Here is a 25933-nt window from a genome sequence, read left to right on the forward strand (position 1 = left end):
CTCACCCCCAGCGGGTGCCTCAGTCTGGTTCTACTGGTGTTTCGTTCTTCTTATAGGGGAGTTTTCCTTCCCACTGTTGTTAAACACTGACTTAGAGACTTAGAGCTTTTTATTGTCATTGTGCAGTTTCTTGCACAGCGAAATTGGGTAGCTGGACCACAAAGGTGCAAAAGAAAGAAGAGAAAACAAAATACAATGAGGGGAAAAAAATAATATAAATAAAATAAAAAGGTGGATGGAACATTGTTTGATTATCTCTCTAACAATATGCCGAACTTTAAATACAGAGTTCATTGAGGTGCCTTGTGTTGTGAATCAGGACTATAAGAATAAAACTGAACTGAAAATAAATCTGACTACAGCCATCCCAAGTTAAATACAATAAAGTTCAATTAACAACTTTTTCTACTCACAGGAAGCAACAGGCCAAGGAATGCAATGAATGCATAACATGGCGATTATACAAATCTGCAATCAAGAGTGAAGAATGTGCTGTGACTAATGCTGCACATTAGCTGTGATATGAAGCAGTGATTAAGAACTGCTGGTGAGGAATGACACGTGCAGTGTAAGCACAGAACAGAAAACTGCAGCTGTTACAAATCACAGTCCACCAAAACAAAGATGAAAGTGATAACGACTGCATCTCACATTTGTGTCGTTGTTCACATTTCCTTTAGTTTTCTTTCCTTACTTCATCTCATGGCTACTTTAAATGCACAAAATCAGCTGCTCTGCTTTGAACAGAAAGTCCAGAGAAGCTGCACTGAAGCAGTTAGAGACGAAAGCAGTGGCTTTACTGTAACTAATGCTGCCACCAATTAAAAGCAGCTGCTGACATGTGGAAAATGTAGGAGCTGAGTGGCACAGTGGAAACCAAATTTGTATTGACCCAAACTTAGTGATCTCCAGCAGGGCAACAACTTTCCCTTCAGCTAACTTTTACTTGGACAGCTGCAGCACATGTGTCCAGCGCATGTACCAGGCGCATTCAGCCATGGTAAATGGACTGATTCTCATACAGCGCTTTTCTACTCTGAGCACTTCACACAATTTACCTCCTTCACTTTTTAATACGCTGTTTCAAATGTCTAACATTTACGTTCCCTGATGGCATCAGAAAAACTTAGGAATAGTACCTTGCCCGAGATATTTGGCATGCACACTGGGATCAAACCACTAACCTTCTGGTTAGTAGGTGACCTGCTCTACCACCTGAGCTACAGCCATACGACGGGTTTGGCAGTCAGAGACAAACATGATGCCGTGGTATCAACAAAGACTCTTACAGATCTTGTAAATGTCACCTGAAACAAATTTAATACCAAAAGTCTGCTTTGTAAGAATTTCCATTTAGTGGTTTGAACAGTTAAGACTTGTTTCAACCAAGCAGTTTGTTGTTAAACTTCAAGTCTGACTTGAGCTAATTTATCATCTAAGCATAACATTAAGAAGATGTTTTTACAGATGCAAAGCCTGAAACACTGGTTTTATAACACATGGTCTCAACAATGCATTCAGACGTTGTCCTCTAAATGTGCAAATTTAGTTAGAAGACCTAAATGCCATGTTGCAATACTATACTGCTATGGTAGCCAACGTTTTAAATGCAAGTTTGACAGATTTGTGAGTGTACACTTTATCCAAAACCTAGTGACGGTTTACTCATCGTTGCCAGTGGGTAGCTGTAGCTCAGGAGGTAGAGCAGGTCACCTACTGATCGGAAGGTTAGTGGTTCGATCCCTGACTCCTCCAGTCTGCATGTCAAGAGTGTGAATGTGCATGAATGTAGTTAGGAAGCACTCTGTTTAGAGAAAATTATGTGACTGGGTGAATGTGGCATGCCGTACAGAGCACTTTGAGTAATCTGGGACACTAGAAAAGTGCTATATAAGAGTCAGTCCGTTCACTGTCTGAACAGAGTTTCGTCATGTTACTTTTGCACTATTATGTTCCGGCACATGTCTTGGTTAAGCTACACATTAGGCTGACATCAGGGGCCAGAGCTGAAACTGGTCTGGGCCAGCACAGGGCCAGCAGTGTGTCTGCAACTGGCCCGTGGCTGCACACAACTTACACATGGCCCATATACCGCAAAGAATGACGGCCCTTTGGTGGCCCAGATCAGGTTTGCCAGAGGTAATCCACACATGGGCCAGCACAGGACCACCAGCGTGTCTGCAACTGGCCTTGTGCTGGCCCATGTGTTGGCCACCTCTGGCAGACCAGATCTGGGCCACCAAAGGGCAGTCATTCTTTGCGGTATGTGGGCCATGTGTAAGCACATTGTGTGGGCCAGATCGGGGCCATACCAATTTTGCTATGTGGGGCACACCCAACATCTTCTAAGTGAGGTGTTTTTGCCATGTCCAGCTGGCAGGAGGATTTTTATAGATTCGGGACACATTAGAGTAATTATATCTCTGGAGTGACCTCAGTGTACCCCAAGAAGAGCTCCAGGAAGTGGCCAAGCAGAGGGAGGTCTGGATATCTGTGATTAGATTTTAGCCCTTGTGACTGGGAACCCAGATAAGCAGCAGAACATGGATGTATGGATTTACAGGTATGGATACAACGACACTCAACAGTAATTCTACTTAATGTTAAAATCACCACTACATTTGTGGGTGAGTGGGGGAAGAGTCTACCTTGTAAGCAGCTTCCCTCATGAACTGCTTTGCAGGCATTTTCCAGATGGCAGGAACTGTGATCACCCATCTGACATCACTGTTGTCAAACTCGCCGCCTGTCTGATCACTCAGCTCCTGTTGAAAGAACATTTAAACGCGCCATTTAATCCTTATGCATTTCAAGTTGCTATACATCAATACAACCATTAAAGCCCAAATTTTAATAATATGTATGCATTAAGTGCATAGTAATTACATAAATTGCAAAAAAGTGCAATAAACTACAAAAAAATTGAAAATCGTTTTTGTTTTTTAACATATATTTCTAGTTAGAGAAATTTAAGAGGCTTATCCCTCAAAACTGTAAATACAAAAAAGTTGCACAAACTAGTTTCCCACCACAGGAAATTTATTTTGAGTGTCTTCATAGTTTTATTTTTGAAATAAACCAATTTTCATATGCTGCAGGAAAAACGAAAATAAATATTATAATGCAAATTTGCAAAATAACAGCATATGCATCAAAATAAACTATTTCCAGCAGTGCAATATGAGTCCAAAGCATCCCAGAAACGACACAGAAAGTCATAAAGTCAAACATAACTTTTAAAAACACCAGTATAGGCTTATGAGGCCTTGATGGTAAAAAACTACATTTCCGCAAAATGACGTCACTTCCGGTTTCGGGCAGGTCATGGCGGACATGCGACAGTTCACGCTAATGGACGTAGGAAGTGTTACAAACAGCTGATCGGATCGGCAAAGCGTGTTTCTGGAATATTATGTTTTTGTTGCTGCAAGTGCTTTTTATACAGTTTTTGCAAAGCTATATGTGGAAGGAAACCGTGACCGAGGACAAGCTGATGGCATCAGATGTAAGTACAACTCCTCCGGTTTCATATGCAAAAAAAATTATTGTGCTAGCTTACGTGGTTGCAGTGCTACCGGAATTTAAAAATAGTTACGCAAAATGGAGCGTGCCCGCTCCGACCGGCTTTAAAGGGTTAAATTCTACACATCTTCCAATGTTTGTCAACAGAAGCTTAATCAAAGGAGAAAATATTACTTTGCATGAGTAAGAGAACAGAAAACATGTGTTACCTTCAGTGCTTGTTCCTTAAAGAAAGCCAACGCATAGGCAAAGATGTCCAGAGCTTTGACACGCTTCCCATTAGCTGCATGGAGGTCAGTGTTGATGGACAGGTTCTGATTGCAGAGAGAAGACATCACAGTCAATATATCACTGCTAGTTTCTTTTCTATTCCCTTTGTGGATTGTCCACACGCATCTACTACCACGCCACACTGTACAATCTACTCCATACATTCTTAACGACCTCTCATCCATGACCAATTTAGACGTATCAGTTATTGTAACATGCATGAGTCACGGGTAAACATCTAAACTTGACAAAAACAGCTGGGGTAAATGGTAAAAATGGCCTGTATTTATATAGCGCTTTTCTAGTCCCTAAGGACCCCAAAGCGCTTTACACAACCTGTCATCCACCCATTCACACACACATTCACACACTGGTGATGGCAAGCTACAATGTAGCCACAGCCACCCTGGGGCGCACTGACAGAGGCGAGGCTGCCGGACACTGGCGCCACCGGGCCCTCTGACCACCACCAGTAGGCAATGGGTGAAGTGTCTTGCCCAAGGACACAACGACCAAGACTGTCCAAGCCGGGGCTCGAACCGGCAACCTTCCGATTACAAGGCGAACTCCCAACTCTTGAGCCACGATCGCCCAAAAAGTGTCTGTCTGTGAAGTGACACCAACTATTCTGACACTGAAGGACTCACAGCCATTGGATGCACTCAGTTTCATAATGTATGTAAAAAAAAGGTCTATCAGATGTAACAGCATGTTTCAAGTAGCCACATATTTAAGCTCATGGTGGGCTGAATGGCAGTGGTCTTTTTTTGGATTTTCAAACTTCACATGTCTCACGTCTGTACCTGTACTTGCTGGGAAAAAAATAGAAAGTGAAACATTTTGACATATCCCTATAGTGGGCCTATAACTCAGAAAACTCCTAATCATAATAATATTGTACAAAAAACAAGCCGATTATGAGAGACTCAGATGGAGGGACTCCCTGAATATCCACGTAATGATCCTTTTACTTCAGTAACTGTTGACTGTGGGAGAAAAGTGTGTTGTAATTATGAGCAGTAACGGGCTCTGAGCCAAAAGCCATTGGCAGAAATACAGAGCACAGCAAAAATATTTGCCCCCTGGTTATCTCTTTATTTTTGCATTTCTCACACTATGTTAGACACGTTAGCCGTTGATGTTAACGCAATTTAGTATCCAGTATACAGAACTGTTTTCTGTGAAAAACAAAGTGAAGGTGCGCCCAACTTATTTGAACCTTTGGCTTCTATAATATGTGGTTCTATAGGGCTTTGGAGTTGACGTAAAGCCGCAATGCATTGTGGGAGCGCGGCACTCTTTTAGCAGGCCATGAACCAAAACAAACACAGATTTCAGCACAAGACCCCTGCTTGGTTTTGCTGGCGTGCAGGGAGAGTCGCAGCTTCAGTGATGCATGCTGTACTTGCTACAAGTTTGGACACACCAGTGTTGTGAATCGTGTGTGTAACCTCGAAAAATCTGTGTCTACTGTGCAAACAAGATCTTACACATGAAGAGGACGCACGAAAGGCCTACACCGAGACAATGGCAGCAAAGTTTATGCGGTTTTTTAGTGAACACAAATTTTCCAGAACTCGGAGCATCTCCAGACGGACTCACAATGTGTGACTGTTGTGGGAAGATGTATCTGGAGATTAACTGTCCACAGCATAAAGCAGGCATTGGCTGCACAGGACACAAACTTCTGCCTTCGGCCACAAAGAGAGTTTTCTGTGATACGCATCTTCCCTGATGTGGATTTCTGGGAACCGCGTTTGAAGAAAGCACAAGACTTCTTCCAAAAAGTGTGTCCTCCTGAACTAGTGGGAAAATATTTCTCAAAAGAAGGGCTGCTCTAAATAACCAATAGTGTTTTATTTTGTGGGTCACGATTGATGCCAGCTGTGCGTAGCCATGTTAATAGTTTGCATTTCAAATACATCTGAACAAGTCTTGAATAAAAAAACTAAAAAACATATGTCCTTTCCGTTTTATTGAAAGCACTTCATAGAAAGTTACATGGGTTACAATGAACTGTACAAACAACACAGCATTTTAAAGAATATTTAATAAGAGCAAGTTTCATTTCACCGAGGTTTGACAACCACATTTGGGCACATATTTACCAAAATGCAGCAAATCTTAACTATCTTATCCAGCAGCACACCAACAGAAATCTATGGTAGAGAACTCCATATCAGCTCGTCTCACCACTGCTATCCAGGCCTGACGTCTTCTTTTGGTAATATCCGATACATGTGATGCCTGACGTTGCTTCTAGAAGGGGAAACGATAAAAAGAGAGCCCATTTTCCAGCTTATTCCCTTCCCGATTGTGCGATCTAACACTACAACCAACAACACGCCAAGTACGAACCATGGCTCACATTATCCGTGTGCTTTCACCCTTTGTTTGGCATGTTCAAATGGCCCCTTGACCAAAACTCCTGGCCACGCCCCCTCCCGTGACATCAGGCTCCAAAGCCCTATTGCGTGCAGTGTACATAACCTAATGTCAGCTAGATCAATATTAAAATGTATAATATTGTTAAAGTCACTAAAATTTGTGACGTGAGCTCTATGTCTGCTTGTGAAACTCAGAAATTCAGTAGAGCTGATATGTAGCTATATTAAATATTCACATAAGTATTTTAAATGTATAGAAATGTTTTAAATGAATGAACGTGTGTCTTTGACCGTTATTGTGTAACTTACTTTCAGACTAGTTAATCATAGGGGATAGACATAGGGGATTTCTGCGGATTTCTCCTGTTTCTTTCCTTGTTTTTACTTCTGTTGATTCTCCTGATTCTTTTCCAGTTGCTGACCAAACACAAAACCATCCACTGAAGTGCACCATACTTCCCAGCTGACTGGCAAGTTAGGGATTCATAGTTTTCGAGATTAGCTTCTGATTCTGATCTTTTCCATATCTCTCGAGGAATACTGGATTTAGGTGAGGAGCGTTCTGCAGCAACTACTGGGAAATCGTTTATATGTGAAATCAGAAAAACGTAAGTTTCATGCCACCACTGTCTCATTCATGGGTCACATTTTGGCCAGGGGGCAGGTGACGTCCCAGAGTCTCGAAAACAGCTCCAGCGTTTTCTAGTGTTTGCCAATTCCCACAGGTAATTCATAAGAAACTACAGCCAAGTCGCCGCTCCGCTCCCTTGGTTCGCTTCACTCAAGGTACCGTTCACCTGGTCCTCCCACCACCTGGTTGGTGTAGGGGCATACTGTCTCACAGGTCTGATCCCCAAGGCAAACTCCAGCCGAGCGCCTTTTTCTCCCACCGCAGAACAAAATTATGATGTGGGAAATATCCGTTGGGTTATGGATGTGCAGAGTTGGCCCAATGGATAACCGCTGTTATCTATTGGGCCCATTGGGTTATCCAAGGTTCGTGTGCCACCCAGGAGTGAGAAGGACAATAACTTTTCTCAGACAACATTTCTGGTGGCCATCCCTAAACAAAGATGTGAGAGAGTCTGTTGCCATTTGTCCTGCCTGCGCCTGTAACAAGTCCTCCACCAAGCACCTCAGGCCTACTCCACCCATTAACCACACCAATCCAGGGCGCATGCGCACGCAGCGACCGGCAGTGAGCGAGAGCTTGGCATCCTAAGTTTTTAAGTGTTTAAGTTCTTATCGTTTCTTTTCGTTTCTATCGCTGGCATGTGTTTTGGTTGAAGGAAGTGACAGTTTTCTTACAAAGTGACGCTCCACAACAGTGAGAACATCATGGATTCTTTTTTCTTCATTGTGGTTGGATTTCTACTGTGCTGGCTTGTTTCCGATGATGTGGGCGAGGCCGTGAGTCAGCTGAGGATTGTTTGCTCCCGCGACGAACTGTTAAAACTTGATGGTAAGGACCTCACCTCATGTATGCCGGATTTTATACATAGAGACTCTAACAGAACGAGTGAGAAGAGGAAAAGAGGGAGATGTAGAGGTGTTAAATTGCGTCTGAGGAGACAACAGGTCAGTCGGTTTCCCCTGCCGTCTGTTATCCTTGGAAATGTTCAGTCTCTTAGGAACAAGCTGGATGAACTCCAGGGAAACGTCAGGTTCCAGCTGAGTGATGGCTTTTTCCGAGACATGGCCGACGGAGCTGGACCAGGACACCGATTTTTCAATTGACGGTTTTGGAGCTCCCTTTCGCCGGGATCGGGATGCACGGGTAACAAGGAAATCTCAAGGAGGGGGAGTATGCTTGTATGTGAACAAACGTTACTGTAGCGCTGTGACTGTTAGAGAGTGTATTTGTACACCAGATGTTGAACTTTTATCCGTGTCGCTGCGCCCTTTTTATCTCCCTCGTGAGTTTCCACAACTTTTTATTACCATAGCTTACATTCAGGGCTCACCCCGCCTCCACCTGCAGCATCATCTCAGACGTAGTGCAGAAGCTGCAGGCGCTCTCTCCTGACGCCCAAACTTTATAATGGGGGACTTTAACCATGTCTCTTTTGAATCAACTTTGGGCAATCTGTATCAATATGTATCCTGTCCTACCAGACGGGATAAAATGTTGGACCTTTGTTACGGATCGGTGAAGAATGCTTATAAATCCCTCCCGCTTCCTCCTCTGGGATCTTCTGACCATAACTGTGCATCTTCTGCCCATCTATAAAACGGTCTTAAAACGAGAGACAAAGGATGTTGACATATGGTCAGAAGAATCTGTGCTTACAGATTGGGAAGTTTTTATTCAGTCTTGTGGAGATGATCTCGACGCTTTGGTGGATGTTACTAGCTCTTATGCAATATTTTGTAAAGACATGATTATACCCCGTAAGCGCGTTAAAGTCTACGCTAACAATAAGCCGTGGGTCACTAAAAGCGTCAAATCCTGTTTAAGGAAAAAGAGACAGGCCTTTAAAGAGGGGGCTGTTACTGATTTTCAGACAGCCACCAAGGACCTGAAAATCGAGCTCTTGAAAGCAAAACAGAACTACAAAAACCTTCTTGAAAGCAAATTTGCTGCAAAAAATTTTGGGTCTGCCTGGACTTGTATGAAAACCATAGCAGGGTTTCAAACTCCTCAGAGCAGCAGTCAGGTCATTTTAGATGGTTTTAATTCAGACAGAGATTTTGCAAATGCCTTAAACATGTTTTATGCTCGTTTTAGTTCTTCTGATTTTAGCGAGGATATTTCTGAACTGAAACAGAAACTGAGAGATACTCAGCACTTTATCATTGAACTCAGCGATGTTAAAAAGGCCTTTCGTACAGTCAATGTGAACAAGAGCCAGGTCCTGATAATATTAGTGGCCGCCTAATTAAATCTTGTGCTGATGAACTCAGTCCTATATTTCAGGTTATTTTGAACAAATCCTTGCAAACACAACACGTGCCCTCTCTTTGGAAAGAAGCAGTCGTGGTTCCTGTCCCTAAATCTAAACGACTTCAGGCCTGTTGCCTCACTTCAGTTGTCATGAAAGTCTTTGAAAAAAATCATCAGAAATGTGATTATGAAAGAGACTGAACATCAGCTGGATCCAATGCAGTTTGCATACAGGCCCAACAGAGGAGTGGAGGACGCACTTTTGACTTCACTAAATCTGATTCTTAAACATGTAGAGAGTAAAGGGACTTTTGCAAGACTTCTTTTCATTGATTTTTCTTCGGCTTTTAATACAACACAGCCCCATATTTTAATTAGAAGACTTTTAGAACAGTTTGAAATCAGGAAAAACCTGGTGGGCTGGATTTTAGATTTTCTAACTGACAGGTCACAAAGAGTGAGAATAAATGGGGTTCTGTCTGACCCAGTGTTCTCCTCCACAGGTTCTCCTCGAGGGTGCGTCCTATCGCCCTTATTATTCACTCTCTATACAAACATGTGTCAGAGCAGACATGAAAACAGGGACATTAATACTAATTAATACTTGTTAATACTTGTACAGCTGCTGTTATTGTGTATATATTTATTTATATTTCTTCATACATTCTTATATAGTTCTATATTGTGTATTTTGTTGTACAGTTATTTTATTTTCAACTTTAATTTATATATTTTATCTTATTCTTTCCCAGTTAAATTTACCCTTCATTCTAATTTGTGTTGTACAGTTATTTCATTTTTAACCTTAATTTATATTTTATTCCTTCCTAGTTAAATTTACCCTTTTTAATTTTTCATATTTATTTCCTATCTTATTCATAGCCTTTTCCTTTTTTGTTTTCTTTAGGTCACGAGCAGTTGTCCAAGCATTTCACTGCATATCGTACTGTGTATGACTGTGTACGTGACAAATAAAATTTGAATTTGAAATTTGAATTATTAAATATGCAGATGACTCTGTTATTGTCAGCTTACTGAAAGAGGGTGAAATTAACCACGGTCCAGTCATTGATGACTTTGTTCAGTGGTGGGAGGAGTCTTATCTCCAGCTGAACATATCTAAAACAAAAGATATGGTTGTTGATTTTAGGAAACAACAAAATGGGCACGGAGTCACTTTAACTAAAGGTCAGAAAATAGAGCAAGTACAATCATATAAATATCTTGGGACCATAATCAATGAAAAACTGAACTTTGATCAGAATTGCAAATCAGTTTGTAAAAAGGGTCACCAGCACCTTTATTGCCTTAGGAAACTTGCTCATTTCCACATTGACCAAAACATTTTAACTTCGTTCTTTTATTGAGTCTGTTTAATCCTTTTGTTTGGTGGCATGGTTCGGTCAGACCTCTGTCACAGAGAAAAACTCACTGAATCAGATAGTGAGATGGTCCAGTCGTCCGATAGGTGAGCCACAGTCTTGTTTAGCCTCCCTGTACTCCAAGCAGGTACAGAGGATGGCTTTATCAATCCTTAAAAATGGTTCCCATCCGCTAAGGGGTGAATTTCAGCTTCTTCCCTCAGGACGGAGGTTTCTATTTCCGAGATGCAGGACAAAGCGTTATAAAAACAGCTTTGTCCCCGTTGCTGTCACTGAATTAAATAAGAACTGTTTTTGATTCGAAATATTAAATTACTATATATGTGCCACAGTGAGGTTTATATCTTTATTAGGTCTGTGTGTTTTTGAAGGGATGCCAAATGCTGTCATTTTTTCTGTAAAGCAAATTTAGCTATGGGTATGAATAAAGTTACCTTGACACCACACCGCCCTTGGTCACACGTAGGCTTAGATTTCTTCACCGTCTCCCTGCCTCTTCGGGGAGGAATGTCATTCTCACCATCGTAGAGAGGTTCTCTAAATCAGCACAGTTCATTGTACTAGAAAAATTGCCCACTGCCATAGAAAATGCTCAGCTATTAGTCGATCATGTTTTCAGACTCCACGGCATCTCTCAGGAAATAGTTTCAGATCGAGGTCCCCGATTCACTTCACAAGTTTGGAAAGCATTCGGCACAGCTCTGGGCGCCAGAGTCAATCTGAGCTCTGGGTACCACCCACAAACCAACAGCCAAACAGAAAGGCTAAATCAGTGCGTGCTGTCACATAACCCCTTGTCCTGGTCCACCCTGTTATCATGGATTGAGTACACACATAATTCACTTACCACTTCTGCTACTGGTCTGATCCTGTAATAAATGCATGAACGAGTTTTTCAGCGTCACTCTGAAACAGGATATTTCTAACTTTAGAGATGTTGCACAAATGGAAGAAAGCAGTCTTACATATTTGTTTAATATGTGCGTTGAAGGACATGTCCTGGTCAAAAATGACTCCAAGGTTCCTCACAGCGTTACTGGAGGCCAAGGTAATGCCATCCAGAGTCAGGTACTTCTGATTAGAGACCTTAGTTTTCACAGGAGCTACAGTATCCAGAGTCGTACGTAGTGAGGAGGTGAAATTATTAACAAGATGATCGACCTCTGTTGGAGTAGCGTTCAGATAGCTGCTCTGCTCTATGTTGGTACAGGGCATTGGAGATGATAACAGTGGGTGGATTATATTCTTAAACTTAGTTACAGCGCTTTCAGAAAGACATCTACTGTGATAAAGTCTACTCTCCACCGCTGTGTAATCAATTATTGTAAATGTAAATGTTATCAGGAAATGATCAGACAGGAGAGGGTTTTCAGGAAACACTGTTAAATGTTCAGTTTCTATGCCATATGTTAAAACAAGATCTAGAGTGTGATTAAAGTGGTGGGTGGGTTCTTTTACAGTTTGAGAGAAGCCAATTGAGTCTAATAACAGATTAAATGCCATGTTGAGGCTGTCATTCTTAGCATCTACATGGATGTATGGATGGATTCAGAATTTGGATTTCGTCCACTATCACTGCCTTTCACCTGCCCAACGTTTGCTTCGGAGCTCTGGATTTGCAGCTCGGACCATTCCTGCTACAAAACCACTCACTCGGGTTAACGACTCCTCCTCCCAACGGGAAAAATGCCTATATGGGGTTTGGTTGAAAGGGCAGCTGCCTACACAGAGAAGCCCAGACCTCCCTCTCCCCAGCCTATACAGGGGAACACTGTTGCATTCGGACACCTGTTGGGACATCTCGCCCACTAGGTGCGCAGGTGGCATTCTTATGAGATGCCCAGACCACCTTAAATGGTTCCTTTTGATGTGGAGGAGTAGCAGTTTTACTCTAAGGAATCCAGCGACCCTCTGGAGAAAGCCATTTCCACCACTTGTATCCACGATCTCATCCGTTCCGTCACTACTCAAAACTAATGACCACAGGTGAGGGTAAGGCTTAGGGGCAACAACTCATCACCGATTGGGAATGGGCACACCAACCTTTTCTTGCTGAGGACCCATAGCTTCTGAAGGGGCTGATTCTCATTCCTACCATTTCACACTCCACTATGAGCCAGTGCAAGCTAGAACACATCACCTATAAAAATCACAGATGAGATTATACGGCCACCAAAGTGAAAATCTTTAAAAATACTGGTGGTCGCCTGTAGATACGCCTATGGTGTCAATTTCAAAATTGCCTTGCTCTTGAGCTATTCCTTTCACAAACTTGGGTGTCCACACTGAACGCCCTCCTTTTACACCTGAGCAGTAAAAACTGCATTTTGTATTTACTTGGTTCATCTTTGTCTGATATTAAGATTTGTTCGATTAGCTTGCCCGAACAGCAGGACCGTCACATTTTCCATCAGATGAGTCACTGAGTGGTGACGACGGAGTGTGCCTGTGCTGATCCCGCCTGGAAGAAGAGTGACCTAACGAGCCGCTATGCTCATGATGTAATGTGTGTATATGCTACAGTATGTGTTGGGCAAAATACTGAACAATGAATGACTCTGAATTCCTCTGTTTTGTATATTAGTGTGTGATTTTAAGTAGTATGTATAGAATAATGCTAATGACTGGCTATCCTTACTGTGAAGCAGTATGAGTGGTCAGGAAGACTAGAAAGTGAAATTTAATGTCAGTGTTCTTACTGCAGTGGTGTGGAGCTTCATTTTGAATTTTTCAAGGTAAAGCCAGTGTTTGGATTCGCTGGGGTCCAGGTCGTGATAGAAGTCACGAGCCGCATAACCAAAACTGTGGAACTTCCTGTCTGGAGTGAGAAGGATGGTGGTCGGGGTCTTCTGATTGGATACGCCTGGGTCCCCACCCTCCCAACGCCTGGAAAAAAACGACAGTTATCAATATATGTGCAGTAAATCTGCTTTTAAGTGAATACAGCAGCTAAACTTGTTAACGATTGTCACAGATGTTGGGTAAGGACTGATTATCCAGGAAGAATTAAGCATCATTCCACAACTCACGGCAAACTTGTAAATAAACCTTTAACTCGTTCTTTGAGTTCTCTGAGGCCTTATGAACCCACTGGCTCACTCACACCCCGGCACGTATGGACAAACAGAGGACTTCTATTATTAGGGCCCTATTGTTCCTGCGCCTCTAAACCTTAAAGTGTGAAGGCCCTGTTGTAATCACTGTTTTATTTTCTGTCTTTCACTGCCTTTTTGAAGGATTTAACATACTGACAAACTCATTAAAATTTGCACATGCCTCACACCTGTTCAAAGTTTTTTTAATTATAAGTTACGATCTTGCCATAACCAGCCACTGTACTTTTGGGATTTTATCGGCTTCATATTTGGTCAGTCTAAACCACAGCCCCTGAACACATTTCAACTGATTTATTTGACAGAGGGCACAGCGCCACCTAGTGGGAACATGAAATGCCATGTTTTACACTTCGGGGTACAGTTTTGAGGTGGTTGACCCCAGCAACTTGAAATTTGTCCAGGAAAGCCTTAAGGAGTTGGTCTTTGGTCACATGTTTTCATCAGACTTTTGATGCACTTCTCCTCCAAGGTTGAGCCCATCCACCTCAAAATCACACAAAACAAGCAGAATGCGAACACTTATCGTTTCCACAATTGCTTTCTTTAGTATTTTTAGACCTCTTTCCCTGTTTTAGTAAAGCCAGTGACTCTAGTCTCTGCCCTGGACCTGTGATTAATTGTCCTGAGGAAAAGATTAAATAAACCTTGCATTCCTGTGAACCTTCCCATCTCTTCAGTCTGCTTTTGGCTCCGCCTTTTCCCCTTTGGCCTTCGGACATATCCAAGCTAAACGCTTACAGGTGTTTTCATTTTCCTTTATATAATTTGTCTGCAGCGACTGGTTCTACCGGAGGACCAGCAGAATTTGGGCACAAGTACAGATCACACTTTTTAAAATGGCAAATTTCCTGCTGTTTGTAAATGCCAGCAGGCAGTGTTGGAGCAGCTTGGAAAAATAAATGCAATCCCTGGTGACGACGAGTCTAGACAAAGGGCTGTTCAGCTGTTACGGCTCTCGTAATACATGCATACCGTTTTAAACAATACAATAATTATTGTGTCTCTAAGTCAAGGACTTTAGAGGTTTTATGGTCATTCCAACACATGTCCTCAAAGTTTTTTTATTTTTTATTTTTTATTTTTCACAAAATGGATTTTATTGGTGTTTTCGTACGATTTTTAAGAGCCAGAAAAAAAATAAATCTTTCGTATCTCTTTGTGTAATAAGCAAAGTTGTGGTTACGACTTCACAGTAGCCTATTTAATCTTTTTTAGCCAGAACACCAACTCACTCAAGCCTCCCCTCACATGATGGTAATGTCACGTGTGATATAGGATTTCTTCTGTACTGTTTTGTTCGACCGCTGTGTATTCAGTAACACATACTGAATTATGTGGTAAACAAGCTAAAATATGTTTTGTATCTGATTCCCAAAAGTGATCACTACCTCCAGTTTACCTCATTAAAGGCTGCGTCTTCTCTGTTTAATTCAATTAAATTCAACAAACAGCTCTATTCAAATACTAATAGCTTAATACTTAGTAATATTAATTACTTAAAGCAAGAATAACATAATCAAATAAAAACAGAACTTGAACAGAAATCACAGTTTACAGCTACCCAAGGACAAGATCAGGAAGCCCATAAAAGTTCAAGAGCTGTGAAAAAAAATCCTTTCAGGCTGAAAGATGCAGAAGATATTTAACATTTCAAAATGAATTTAATATATCAAAATGTTTTTGCCTTTGTGAATGTTTTATCTGAACTTTTAACTGTTTATCAAGTTTTGGGATTTATCCTCTTTCACGTACAGCTCTCTTATTTCTTTCTTTTTTGGTAATTTTGAGGGACATTCAACACAAACCTTTGTATCAAACTGAAGACATTTCAGGGTGTTGTTGTGGAGTTACGACCCCACCATCATCACAACAAAACTCCTTGTATTGTTACTTTTAATATTTCATTAACACACAATGAAAAGCAAGAATTCATTATGTCTTAGTTTTCCATGGCTTTGCTTCAAAGCTGACAATCCAGCATCCAGGAACATTTATAACTTTCTAATATGAAGCTGTGCTTCTAAAGCTTTAAGCGTCCTAAAAGATGCACGCGTAGAATTATTTGAAAATCCTAGGTGACTTCCTGCCTAAGCTGTCACAGTCACAAGATTTTCAGAGAACATAACCTCTGACCTTGAGCTTGAGTACAAGACTCATCCAAGACCTGGTAGGGTCTCCCCAAGACAAATTGGTCTTGGGTGAGAAGTTTTCATAGGAAGCTGAAAGTCACTCATCCAAGCGACTTCCAGTGTTCCTCTCTCTCCAGGACGTGTACATCCTTATCACTAAAAGACTGGCCACTGAAGAAGTCACTTTGCTGAGTGATGAAACGTTTCTCCCAGATGCACAGAACTGAGCATCAAGACACCTGGTGGTGCGTTGGATCAGGTAGTGGGCGCGAGTCCTGGACAGACCGAGCGTAGCATGCCTAAACGTACAGTGATGGTATCATAAGGAGATCTGGAGCGGTGTCTCTGGACTGACAGACTGGGGTGATAGTTCCTATCTTTGAATAAGGGCCCGGAGTATGTGCTCCAACTCCAGGGGACAACACGCTAAGCCTCTCTGAGAACAGTCTATGCCAAGGTGCAGAGTTTGTTTGACCTTGGATACAAGAGGAACAATGCAGTTTCCATTCTGGAACGTTGGGCCAGTTCTAAATGATATTTGAGGGGGATTCCCCAACTTGTCTACATGTGTTTTGTTAATATGGAGAAGGCATTCGACAACATCCCTCAGAGTATCCTGGGGGGGGGTGCATTGGGAGTATGGGATGGCCAGCACGTTGCTACGATCCCTGTACAATGTTCCCAGTCTTTCCAGTCTGTCTTGTTGAGGAGGGCACAAATAGTTAGCTGTCAATTACAGAGCACAAGCATTCGAGCTTTGTATAGTGACGGAAAGACAGAGATCATGGATACAAGCAGCAAATTTTCTCTGAAGGGTGGCTGGATTCTCCCTTGGAGAGAGAGTGAGGGGCTCAGAGTAGAGCCGCTGCTCCTCCACATGAAAAGGAGCCAGTTCAGGTGGTTTGGGCACCAACATGAAAATCCTAGGTGACTTCCTGTCTAAGTTATCACCTCGAGGTCAGACATGAATATATACATATACATCTGTATATTAGGACTGAGCGTTACTAGTCAACTAACCAACTAATCGGCACAATTGTTGTCACAGTCCTGGTTCGGTGACCCAGTGTTTTTGGGTTTTGTACTTTTACTTTTGATGTTATTATGAATTATGAGTGTTTGTGTTTTGGTTTCTGTCCCAGTATTTCTAGCTCATAGTTTTGTAGAACTGCTGAGTCCTTGTTTTTAGGTTTTGTTATTTGGTTTCCCAGAGTTACTCTGTGCTCACACTTCTCCGTGTTCCCTCCGTCTGTCCATGGTGTCACTCTGCTTGTGAATCTGTTAAGTTCAGTGTCTTGTCTGGCTCTGTGAGTTTCCTGTTTTATTCTGAAGGTCTCTGTCTCATGTGAGTGTGTTCGGTACGTTTCCCCTGTCTCGTCAGCTCTGACTTCTCCCAGCTGTGTTGCCCTCCTGTCTCCCATCCCTTGATTACTGCTGTGTGTATTTACGCCCTGTGTGTTCTCCAGCCTGTTGCCGGTTCGTCTGCGTTATTTCCCTCCGTCAACCTGTGTATCTGTGTGTTCCTATGTTTTTCTCCTCGGGTCTCCAGTTGACGTTTCAGGTTTGTTTTGTTAGTTTTTTCCAGTTTAGGTTTTGCTTAGTTTCCTCCACGCCTTTGCCGTTTCTGTTTGTATCTCCACCTTCAATAAAATTCCCCTGCATCTCAGCTGCCAGCATCTTGGGTCCACACGGCTCATCCCGCGAGCCGTGACAGTACAAACCGACCAGCCCGCCGGAGGACGTTCTGTCCGGCCCGTCGGTCCAGCCTTCAAAAGGGAAGCGGCGATCATGCCGACGCCCTTCGCCTCAGCTAGACCCGGAGACTTCTGAATTGCTGGCTGTGGTGAGCGAAAGAGACGTTAATCATGGGTTTTCTGACTTTGGGACTATTTACTCCGGGGCCGTGCCCAGCAGCATTCAGCTCAGTCTTCAGTGTCCCTGTTACCTGTAGCTCAATCTCCAGTTCTGTCGCCCTCTCAGCCATCCATTATCTCTATGCAGGGAGAAAATCTCATTCCCACCCAGGGTGTTTCTCACAGTTTAGCTGCTTTAGGTACAGTTATTCACTCCAGGGCCTCCCCAGAGGCTAGGTAGCCCCCGAGGAACTGCACGCGGTGTCAGCGCTGCCTGGGCGGAGCCCTGCGCAGCTCCAGTTACCTCTGTGCCTGCCAGAGGTCTCCGCACACAGTCTCACAGATTAAAGTCCAACAGGCAAACAAAAGCACTGTTTTTACCTTTATGCTGGATGTTCATCATGAAATGAATCTTTTAAATTATTTGCGCAATCGATTAAACATTAAAAAGTAACTTTAGGTTAATATTCTTCCTTCTTTTGTCTGTTTTGCTGACACTTTTCTGTGTCACATGTCCAATTAGCTACATTTAGTTTTCATTTGCCTGCCAGAACACCTTCCTTCAGCCTTGGTGATAAAAGACTGTTTTTAATTTTTGTTCACAGCCGAACTGATCAAGTTCAGTGCACCACCAGCCCACCATCACATTCCACCTCAGTTTCCACTGCAGTGTCAGCCTACCTCATGGTGTGAATGCACTCTGGTTCCTTAGCAAAGGCGTAAGCATAACCGCTGGATGTGGTGCCAAAGTCAATGGCAACTACGACCACAAAGGACGGCCCTGACGGTACCTGGTCTGTATCATTCTGCTGTGCACAAAGAGGAACAGACAGTTTTATGGTGTTAGGACATATGATGAGTTCAAAACAACCAATCAGCATATGCAAATAAAAAATAACAACATCAAAATGGTAAAGTGATATCACAGGTGAGTAAATATCTGCAGGATGTTCAGTGTTCACTTTGAATGGCACCGTGATGATGGAGACTGCAGGTTTATTTCTGCATTTACTCAGTCTTGGTGTCCTGCTGTTATGTAACATATATGAGTGAAGAGCAGACGGTCTCTACCTAACAGTTTGTAAGGACTTTGCTGTTACTGCTGTAGGATATGTTAAATAGATCATGACCCTCCAATGCCAGGTGTTGTGGCACTCAAGCATGATACAAAGGTAATCAGATTACCAGAATGAGAAGAAACGTGTCAGATCACACTCGTCCTGCAGGAACAATAATTACAAACATGAACACATGAGTCACCTGAGTGTGTGAAGGAGAGAGAGGTGTAATTCCAGGGTCGCCCATGCTCTTTGCTGGAGAAGGATCAGCCATTGCATCTGTACATGAAGACAGCAAAGGATTTATTATGCAGTCCTACGATGCAGTTCACTTTCTATTGAGTATTTATATAAAGTTGCACGCTGTCGTGTCATTTTTAAAGCATGTCTTTATTTGAACATCAGTAGGAAATTTATTCCTTTTACACGTTTTCATTTTATGCACCTTCTTTTTATGCCGTGCATTTGTGCAGCTGTAAGCTTTTGCTACTGTGTAGTGAACAAGGACTACAGATCTGCAGGTCATCATTTATACATCTATATGCAGTGTTGGGGAGTAACAGAATACATGTACCGGTGTTACGTATGTAAAATACAATATGAGTAACTGTATTCTGTTAGTTTAAAGGTTACCATTTAAAAAGGTGGCATTCAGTGCCTGTGTCTCAGTCTCGTGGCCCAGGTCACCTCTACAGCCCGCATAACGACGTAAAGAAATATTTGAAGCATGTAAATATAATAATAACCACTGCAGCCAAACAGAGAGCCTGACGAGCCCAGCTATTAAGACTCGACTGTACACCGTGTTCGTGTTTTCCTCTGAAATAGGGCTGCTTAATAAATCAAATTTTAATCTCGATTACGATCTGGGCTTTCAACAATCATTAAAAAGGACTGAGCCGATTATTAGCCCCTCCCTCGTGCTTTACTTGTGCTTGACAGTCTTTAAAGTCATTATTCAACACATTGTTATTGTTAAATAAATATGTCAAATAATCGAGATCTCAATTTCAGTGAAAATAATCGTGATTATCATTTTTGCCCTAATCGAGCAGCCCTACTCTGAAACAATAAGTTCTGTTGGAGTCTTTCAACGCCTCTCTCTGTTTCTCACTAGCAAAGTTGACCCAGACAACAAAGTAAAGCTAGTTTTCAGCTATGAGCCGACACGAACCCGACGTATTAGTCAGAGGTCCCTTTACTACAGTTCAGAGCCGCGGACCTGTTTTATATACGCGAGGAATAGTTTCTACACGAGATCGCTGCAAAAAGTGCAGCCTTACCTAATGTGCACCTACTGTTACTCATTTATATTAAGATTTAAACATCTAGCTGGTGTTGGTGTGGAGAGTAACCTTCAGTAATAGTAATAAATCACACAGCAATAGGACATTCATGTAGCTGTAAAAAGCATGGTAATATATTAAGTAATCCAAAGTACTCAGTTACATTACTCTCATTGAGTAACGTAACAGAATACATTACAGAATACATTTTGGGGCATGTAATCTGTAGTGGAATACATTTTGAAAGTAACCTTCCCAGCACTGTCTATATGATATAGAGCTAGTTAAATGAACATTTTTATGATAAGGGTTCATTTTCTCTCCTGCTCATCTTTTTTATCCCAAACTGAAACATTCAATGTATCTCCTTGCATCTTCTGACCTTTCACATTACCCACAAACGAGCCTCTAAGGCTGAGGCCATACGCACTCTTTTTTAAATGTTACATTGTTGGAGACAACCATTCATTCATCTACAAAAACAACATGCACAGCATGCTTCCTGCATCAGTCGACTCCTGACTCAACCCTGCGATGCAGCCATACTCCTGTTAGGGGACAACTTTGAGATATTATTTTATTTAAAAATGACAGACTTACATTAACTTAGTAATTAGTACTTAATTAAACCTGAAAATAAACTTCCTGTTGGTTAAATAATCAACTGACAGCCACTATTAGCAGGTTTGTCCTGATCTCCATCCAGACGACACCGTAATTTAAAGGACACTGCTAACAGAAGCGTAGCTTAGCCACTGACTTAAATTAGCTCCACACTTTAAGCACAATACTACGATAAACATAACAAATTGTTATCAAGGCCAGCTGACTAAAGATTTCCATGGTCACACTGACTTTTTTCTTGAACACAAGAAGGCAATAAGACTCTGAAACTAAGACATGCTGCTTCCATAGTTGGTAAGCACCAAAGAAATGACCCAGAACACCAAAGAAAACCGTGTTCCTGCAGAGGCTGCTGACCATGAACTCTGTAAATGGCCCAGAAGTGAAAGGATGCTGCTTTGTGGGTGTCAAACGGCCAAATGACAACATTTTCTGTGTGGAAAGTGCAGAAAATGTCTGTTACACCTGTCTTCAAAACACAATGGCATTTCAGTAGAATAGGAGATTGTCTACCCATTTGCTTCCATCATTTTCATTAGTCTGGCTTAATAACCTTCAGTGAAAGTGTTCTTTGAATGCATACAATAATAATACTCCCCAGACATATTGTAAGTGTCTGGCAGAATTGTCTCACGGCGGGACATCGTGTTATCCATCCTATTTTTCCAGCTCATTCACCCTTTTCTCTTGCCATCCCCTACAGAGTGGATGAGTGGTCTGAAGACCCATAATACACTTTGCCAGGCAATTACAGTGCAGAATTACAGACCACCTGTGGCTAGACTCCATCTAGCCACAGTCCACTCTCCCAAATCACTTGACAGCCTGGAGTTTTATTCCCAACAAAGGGTCGAAAAATCTCATCACAATTAGCAAAGTAAAGTAACGGTAATCTTATAATAAATAATATTTCAATCTTTCTGTGCCAGCAGAGTGTTCACTTCTGTTCAATGATTCATTTCATGTCTAAGGCATGTTTACGCTGAAATTCTAATTCTTCCCCTCCAGCATTCATCCGTTCTCTCATCCGTGACAATCACACAATAATTTAAGTCATCCTGCGGCAACCCTGTGTCGTCCATACAGTGATAAGACTGCTGGGTTTGTCCAACCACGTCATCATTCTTCCCCATTAATCACATTTCTATACTATCTATATGAAAACTAACGATTGAAAATATCTTAGACAAACAAACATGATGAACTGTTAGTGCACATTAAATTAAACTGCATTCAATCCACTAAAAATAATTAAAGTTCATTGAACTTTTTATAGAGTTCAAGTCGCTGAACTTTAATTCACAAATCTATCAATTTTAAGACAAAATAGAAACTAAGCTTTAAAAACAAAGTGTTATTTATTACATTTACTCTATATGATGTTCAAACCTAAGATTTCATTTTCCAAAGTAAAGGTTAAACTATTAGTCATGCCCTTATGTTTCCAAATGATCAAACAAGAAAATGCAAAAACTAACATTTAATCAACCAGTTAAACAAAGAGACAAAAGTCTGGTAAATTAGTATGAAGAGTCCACACAGAGGGCACGTTGTAGTGGATGACTGGGTCAAACAAGTGACAGGGGACTGAGATCCACAGATTAGAAATGTGTTTTTAATCGTTTCATTTTGAAAATATTCTTAGTTTCCTCCTGCAGTTTGCTTAGGTGCAACTAGAGCTGGGCGATAGAACGATAACGATATGTATCGCGATATAACTTTTACTCGATAGAGAAATTAAGCTATCGCGATAGACCTCGCCGCTCTTGTCCTCTTAAAATAAAAAAATAAAATAAAAAAAAAAGGTCAGCCGATCCAAACTAAGTAGCGCAGAGCCGAACCAATCACAGCCGCAGCGTCACGTCGCGTGACTTGTTACGTACAGCACAAGTGCCAAGCCGCACGTGTGTTTGTTTGGGAAGCAGCCAGCGCATAATGGAGGAAATGAGTGTGCCGACTAGAAAAATCAACCGAGCGTGACCGAAGAGAAAACAGATGATGGTTCCAACGCCGGAGAGATTGTCGAACGGAAGAGCCATAGAAGTTCCGTAGTGTGAAGGTATTTCGGCTATTTCAAGTCTGACAAAAAACAGAGTAGCGTGCACTGTAAATTGTGCCGAAAGCAAGTCTGGAAATACAATAAACTGGTGCATGCGTCACACTGTGCGCCACGTTATTGTTTCGGTGAAATGAATTTCTACAATACTGTTAATTCTACTCTCTGCAGTGTTTAAATGCTTACATATACACACAGTTACTGTCCCTCCACACATACGACTGTTCTGCTTCTATGCCCCAGCTTTGTTTACTTTTTCCCACCGAGGCTTCTAGACTTCTGATTGGCCAACATTTCTGCACGGTTAGGAATCTAGCGCCACCTGCTGCTTTGGCATGTTCATAGCAGCGTTTTCCTTCATTTCTGCCTTTATGTGTGGACGGGATTATTTTTTAAAACGAAAACGGAAAATCTCCGTTTTCAAAAATACCCGTGTACGTGTGGACGTAGCCTCAGTCTCTGACTGGAAGCGCTAATTCGTCATTCGGCTTTTGTCAGACTAAAGTAACTGTTAAAACTGTTTGAAAAGCTCAGCTATACAACAAGGAGAGATTGAGAATTTCCTTTTAGTTCTCAGTTTATTTGATATTGACAAAAGTTAGTCAGTTTTGTCTGTTCTTCTGTAAAACAAACTAAGATTTATTTTTAGAATTAATATTTTGTTTCTAAGTGGAATTGACAATTTAGTCTGTTTTGTTTGTTCTATTTTGAAACTTAAACGCTTTAGCGGCTGCCTTTTGTGTAGTTTGCAATATTTGCCTTTATTTACCTGAAAAAGTCTCATGTTCCTTAAGTACATCTACCCTGTTGAACTTATTATGGGAAATAAATATTTAAATAAAAACAAGCTGCTGATTATTTCACATTTTACTTGTGAGCAACGGCACATTTAAATCTTACAAATATAGTTATTTGGCTTATATCGTGATAGATATCGTTATCGCCTGAAATGAAAAAAACATATCGTGATATGAAAAAATCTCATATCGCCCAGCTCTAGGTGCAACACAGGAAAGCCTGTGGTCAGGGTTAGATCTGTGCATCTGGCAGAAAACCCTCCAGATGACCATGCTTTGTTCAAGCCAACCAATGACAACCAAGAGGGTAGGGCTGCTCAATTAATCGAATTTTAATCTCGATTACGATCTGGGCTTTCAACGATCATTAAAAAGGACTGAGACGATTATTAGCCCCTCCCTCGTGCTTTACTCTCGCGCTGCTCCGTGTGGCAAATCGAGCGCACCTCTCTGCATTTCGAACACGTGTCACAACAATTAAGAGCAGCGGTCTCCAACCTTTTTTGCTCCACGGACCGGTTTATGCCCGACAATATTTTCATGGACCGGCCTTTAAGGTGTCGCGGATAAATACAACAAAATAAAACTAGTACCGGTACTGAAAAAAAGAAAATTTATTCATAACACACGTGAAAAGACCCAGGAAAACAGAGTTGACTATAAAAACGATAACAAAATAACGCTGAAAACCGATAAAAACCCTGAAAACTATACATTTCACACCTGAGCCTCAACTTTCGCGGGTACCGGTACCGGTCCGAGGCCCGGGGGTTGGGGACCGCTGATTAAGAGGACCCGAGGGAAGCTCGGAAAGCTAAACAGAAGTTATTTGGAGAGGAGAGTGACTGGCCGCTGGTTGAAAAGAGGTAAAACAAAACTTCAATGGTGTGGAAACATTATGGGTTGGCGGAGTCAGACGTGGATCAAGTAGACACAGTGTGTAAACTTTGCTACGGTGTCGTAGCTGCACCACAGAGCAACACTGCAAAGTTCACTAAACATAGATGTTTACATTTTTCATTTATTTCTTATATTGAAAACATTTGCACTGTTATCAGTATTTGCACACTATTTTATGACAATCTTTAAAGTAGGGCTGCTTGATTATGGCAAAAATGATAATCACGATTATTTTCACTGAAATTGAGATCTCGATTATTTGACAATATTTATTTAACCCTTTAAGACCTACCATAGAACCAAGTCCGCCAGAGCTTATTTTATTTTTTTACATGCTGTGGAGCCATTTTTGGGAGCATTTCAAGTTGCTATACATCAATACAACTGTTATAGCCCATAATATGTATGCATTAAGTGCATAGTAATTACATTAATTGCAAAAAAGTGCAATAAACTACAAAAAAATTGAAAATTGTTTTTGTTTTTTTACATATATTTCTTCTTGGAGAAATTTAAGAGGTTTATCCCTCAAAGCTTTAAATACAAAAAAGTTGCAAAAAATAGTTTACAACAACAGGAAATTTATTTTGAGTGTCTTCATAGTTTTATTTTGGAGATACAGCAATTTTTATATACTGCAGGAAAAACAAAAAACAATCCTATGATGCAAATTTGCAAAGAAAACAGCATGTGCATCAAAATAAACTATTTCCAGCAGTGCAATTCGAGTTCTAAGCATCCCAGAAACTATTCAGAAAAGTCAAACATGACCAGTATAGGCTTTTAAGGCCTACAAGTAAAAAAAACTACATTTTCTGCAAAAATGACGTCACTTCCGGTTTCAGACAGGAAATGGCGGACATGCAACAGTTCGCCTTGACGTCTGTTTCAATGTGGGAAGTGTTACGAACAGCTGATCGGATCGGCAAAGCGTGTTTCTGGAATATTGTGTTTTTGTTCCTGCAAGAGCTTTTTATGCAATTTTTGCAAAGCTTTATGTGGAAGGAAACCGTGACCGAGGACAAGCTGATGGCATCAGATGTAAGTACAACTCCTCCGGTTTCATATGCAAAACAAATTATTGCGCTAGCTTACACGGTTCAGGTTCTACAGGGATTTAAAAATAGTTACACAAAACGGAGCGTGCTGCTCTGACCGGCTTTAAAGGGTTAACAATAACAATGTGTTGAACAATGACTTTAAAAAATAATATAAAATAGTGTGCAAATACTGATAACAGTGCAAATGTTTGCAATATAAGAAATAAATGAAAAATGTAAACATCTATGTTTAGTGAACTTTGCAGTGTTGCTCTGTGGTGCAGCTACGACACCGTAGCAAAGTTTACACACTGTGTCTACTTGATCCACGTCTGACTGAACCCACAATGTTTCCACACCACTGAAGTTTTTTTTACCTCTTTTCAACCAACGGCAGTCACTCTCCTCTCCAAATAACTTCTGCTTAGCTTTCCGAGCTTTCCGAGCTTCCCTCGGGTCCTCTTAATTGTTGTGACACGTGTTCGAAATGCAGAGAGGTGCACTCGATTTGCCACACGGAGCAGCGCAAGAGTAAAGCACGAGGGAGGGGCTAATAATCGTCTCAGTCCTTTTTAATGATCGTTGAAAGCCCAGATTGTAATCATGATTAAAATTCGATTAATTGAGCA

The 25933-nt window shown here is 41.4% G+C and overlaps 1 protein-coding gene across 8 annotated transcripts in view; it reads right to left on the bottom strand.

Annotated features, from left to right (window-relative positions):
• hspa12a (heat shock protein family A (Hsp70) member 12A) overlaps positions 1 to 25933 on the bottom strand; it is a 373254-nt gene that overhangs the window by 23408 nt on the left and 323913 nt on the right. For 5 of the 8 annotated variants that reach the window (XM_086258187.1, XM_086258189.1, XM_086258181.1 and 2 more), the window contains 5 exons: positions 18804 to 18880; positions 18225 to 18352; positions 13145 to 13331; positions 3732 to 3836; positions 2649 to 2765 (listed from right to left, as the gene is read on the bottom strand). In XM_086258187.1, coding sequence (XP_086114313.1) covers positions 2649 to 2765; positions 3732 to 3836; positions 13145 to 13331; positions 18225 to 18352; positions 18804 to 18880 — 614 coding nt within the window. The remainder of the gene's footprint in view (positions 1 to 2648; positions 2766 to 3731; positions 3837 to 13144; positions 13332 to 18224; positions 18353 to 18803; positions 18881 to 25933) is intronic. The other 3 variants (XM_086258184.1, XM_086258183.1, XM_086258188.1) reach the window with 1 other exon arrangement.

Source organism: Aulonocara sp. 'chitande type north' Nkhata Bay, linkage group LG13, assembly GCF_057382095.1.
Source record: "Aulonocara sp. 'chitande type north' Nkhata Bay isolate Kocher_YH1m ecotype deep benthic linkage group LG13, A_spYH_male_GT1.1, whole genome shotgun sequence".
NCBI lineage: Eukaryota > Metazoa > Chordata > Actinopteri > Cichliformes > Cichlidae > Aulonocara > Aulonocara sp. 'chitande type north' Nkhata Bay.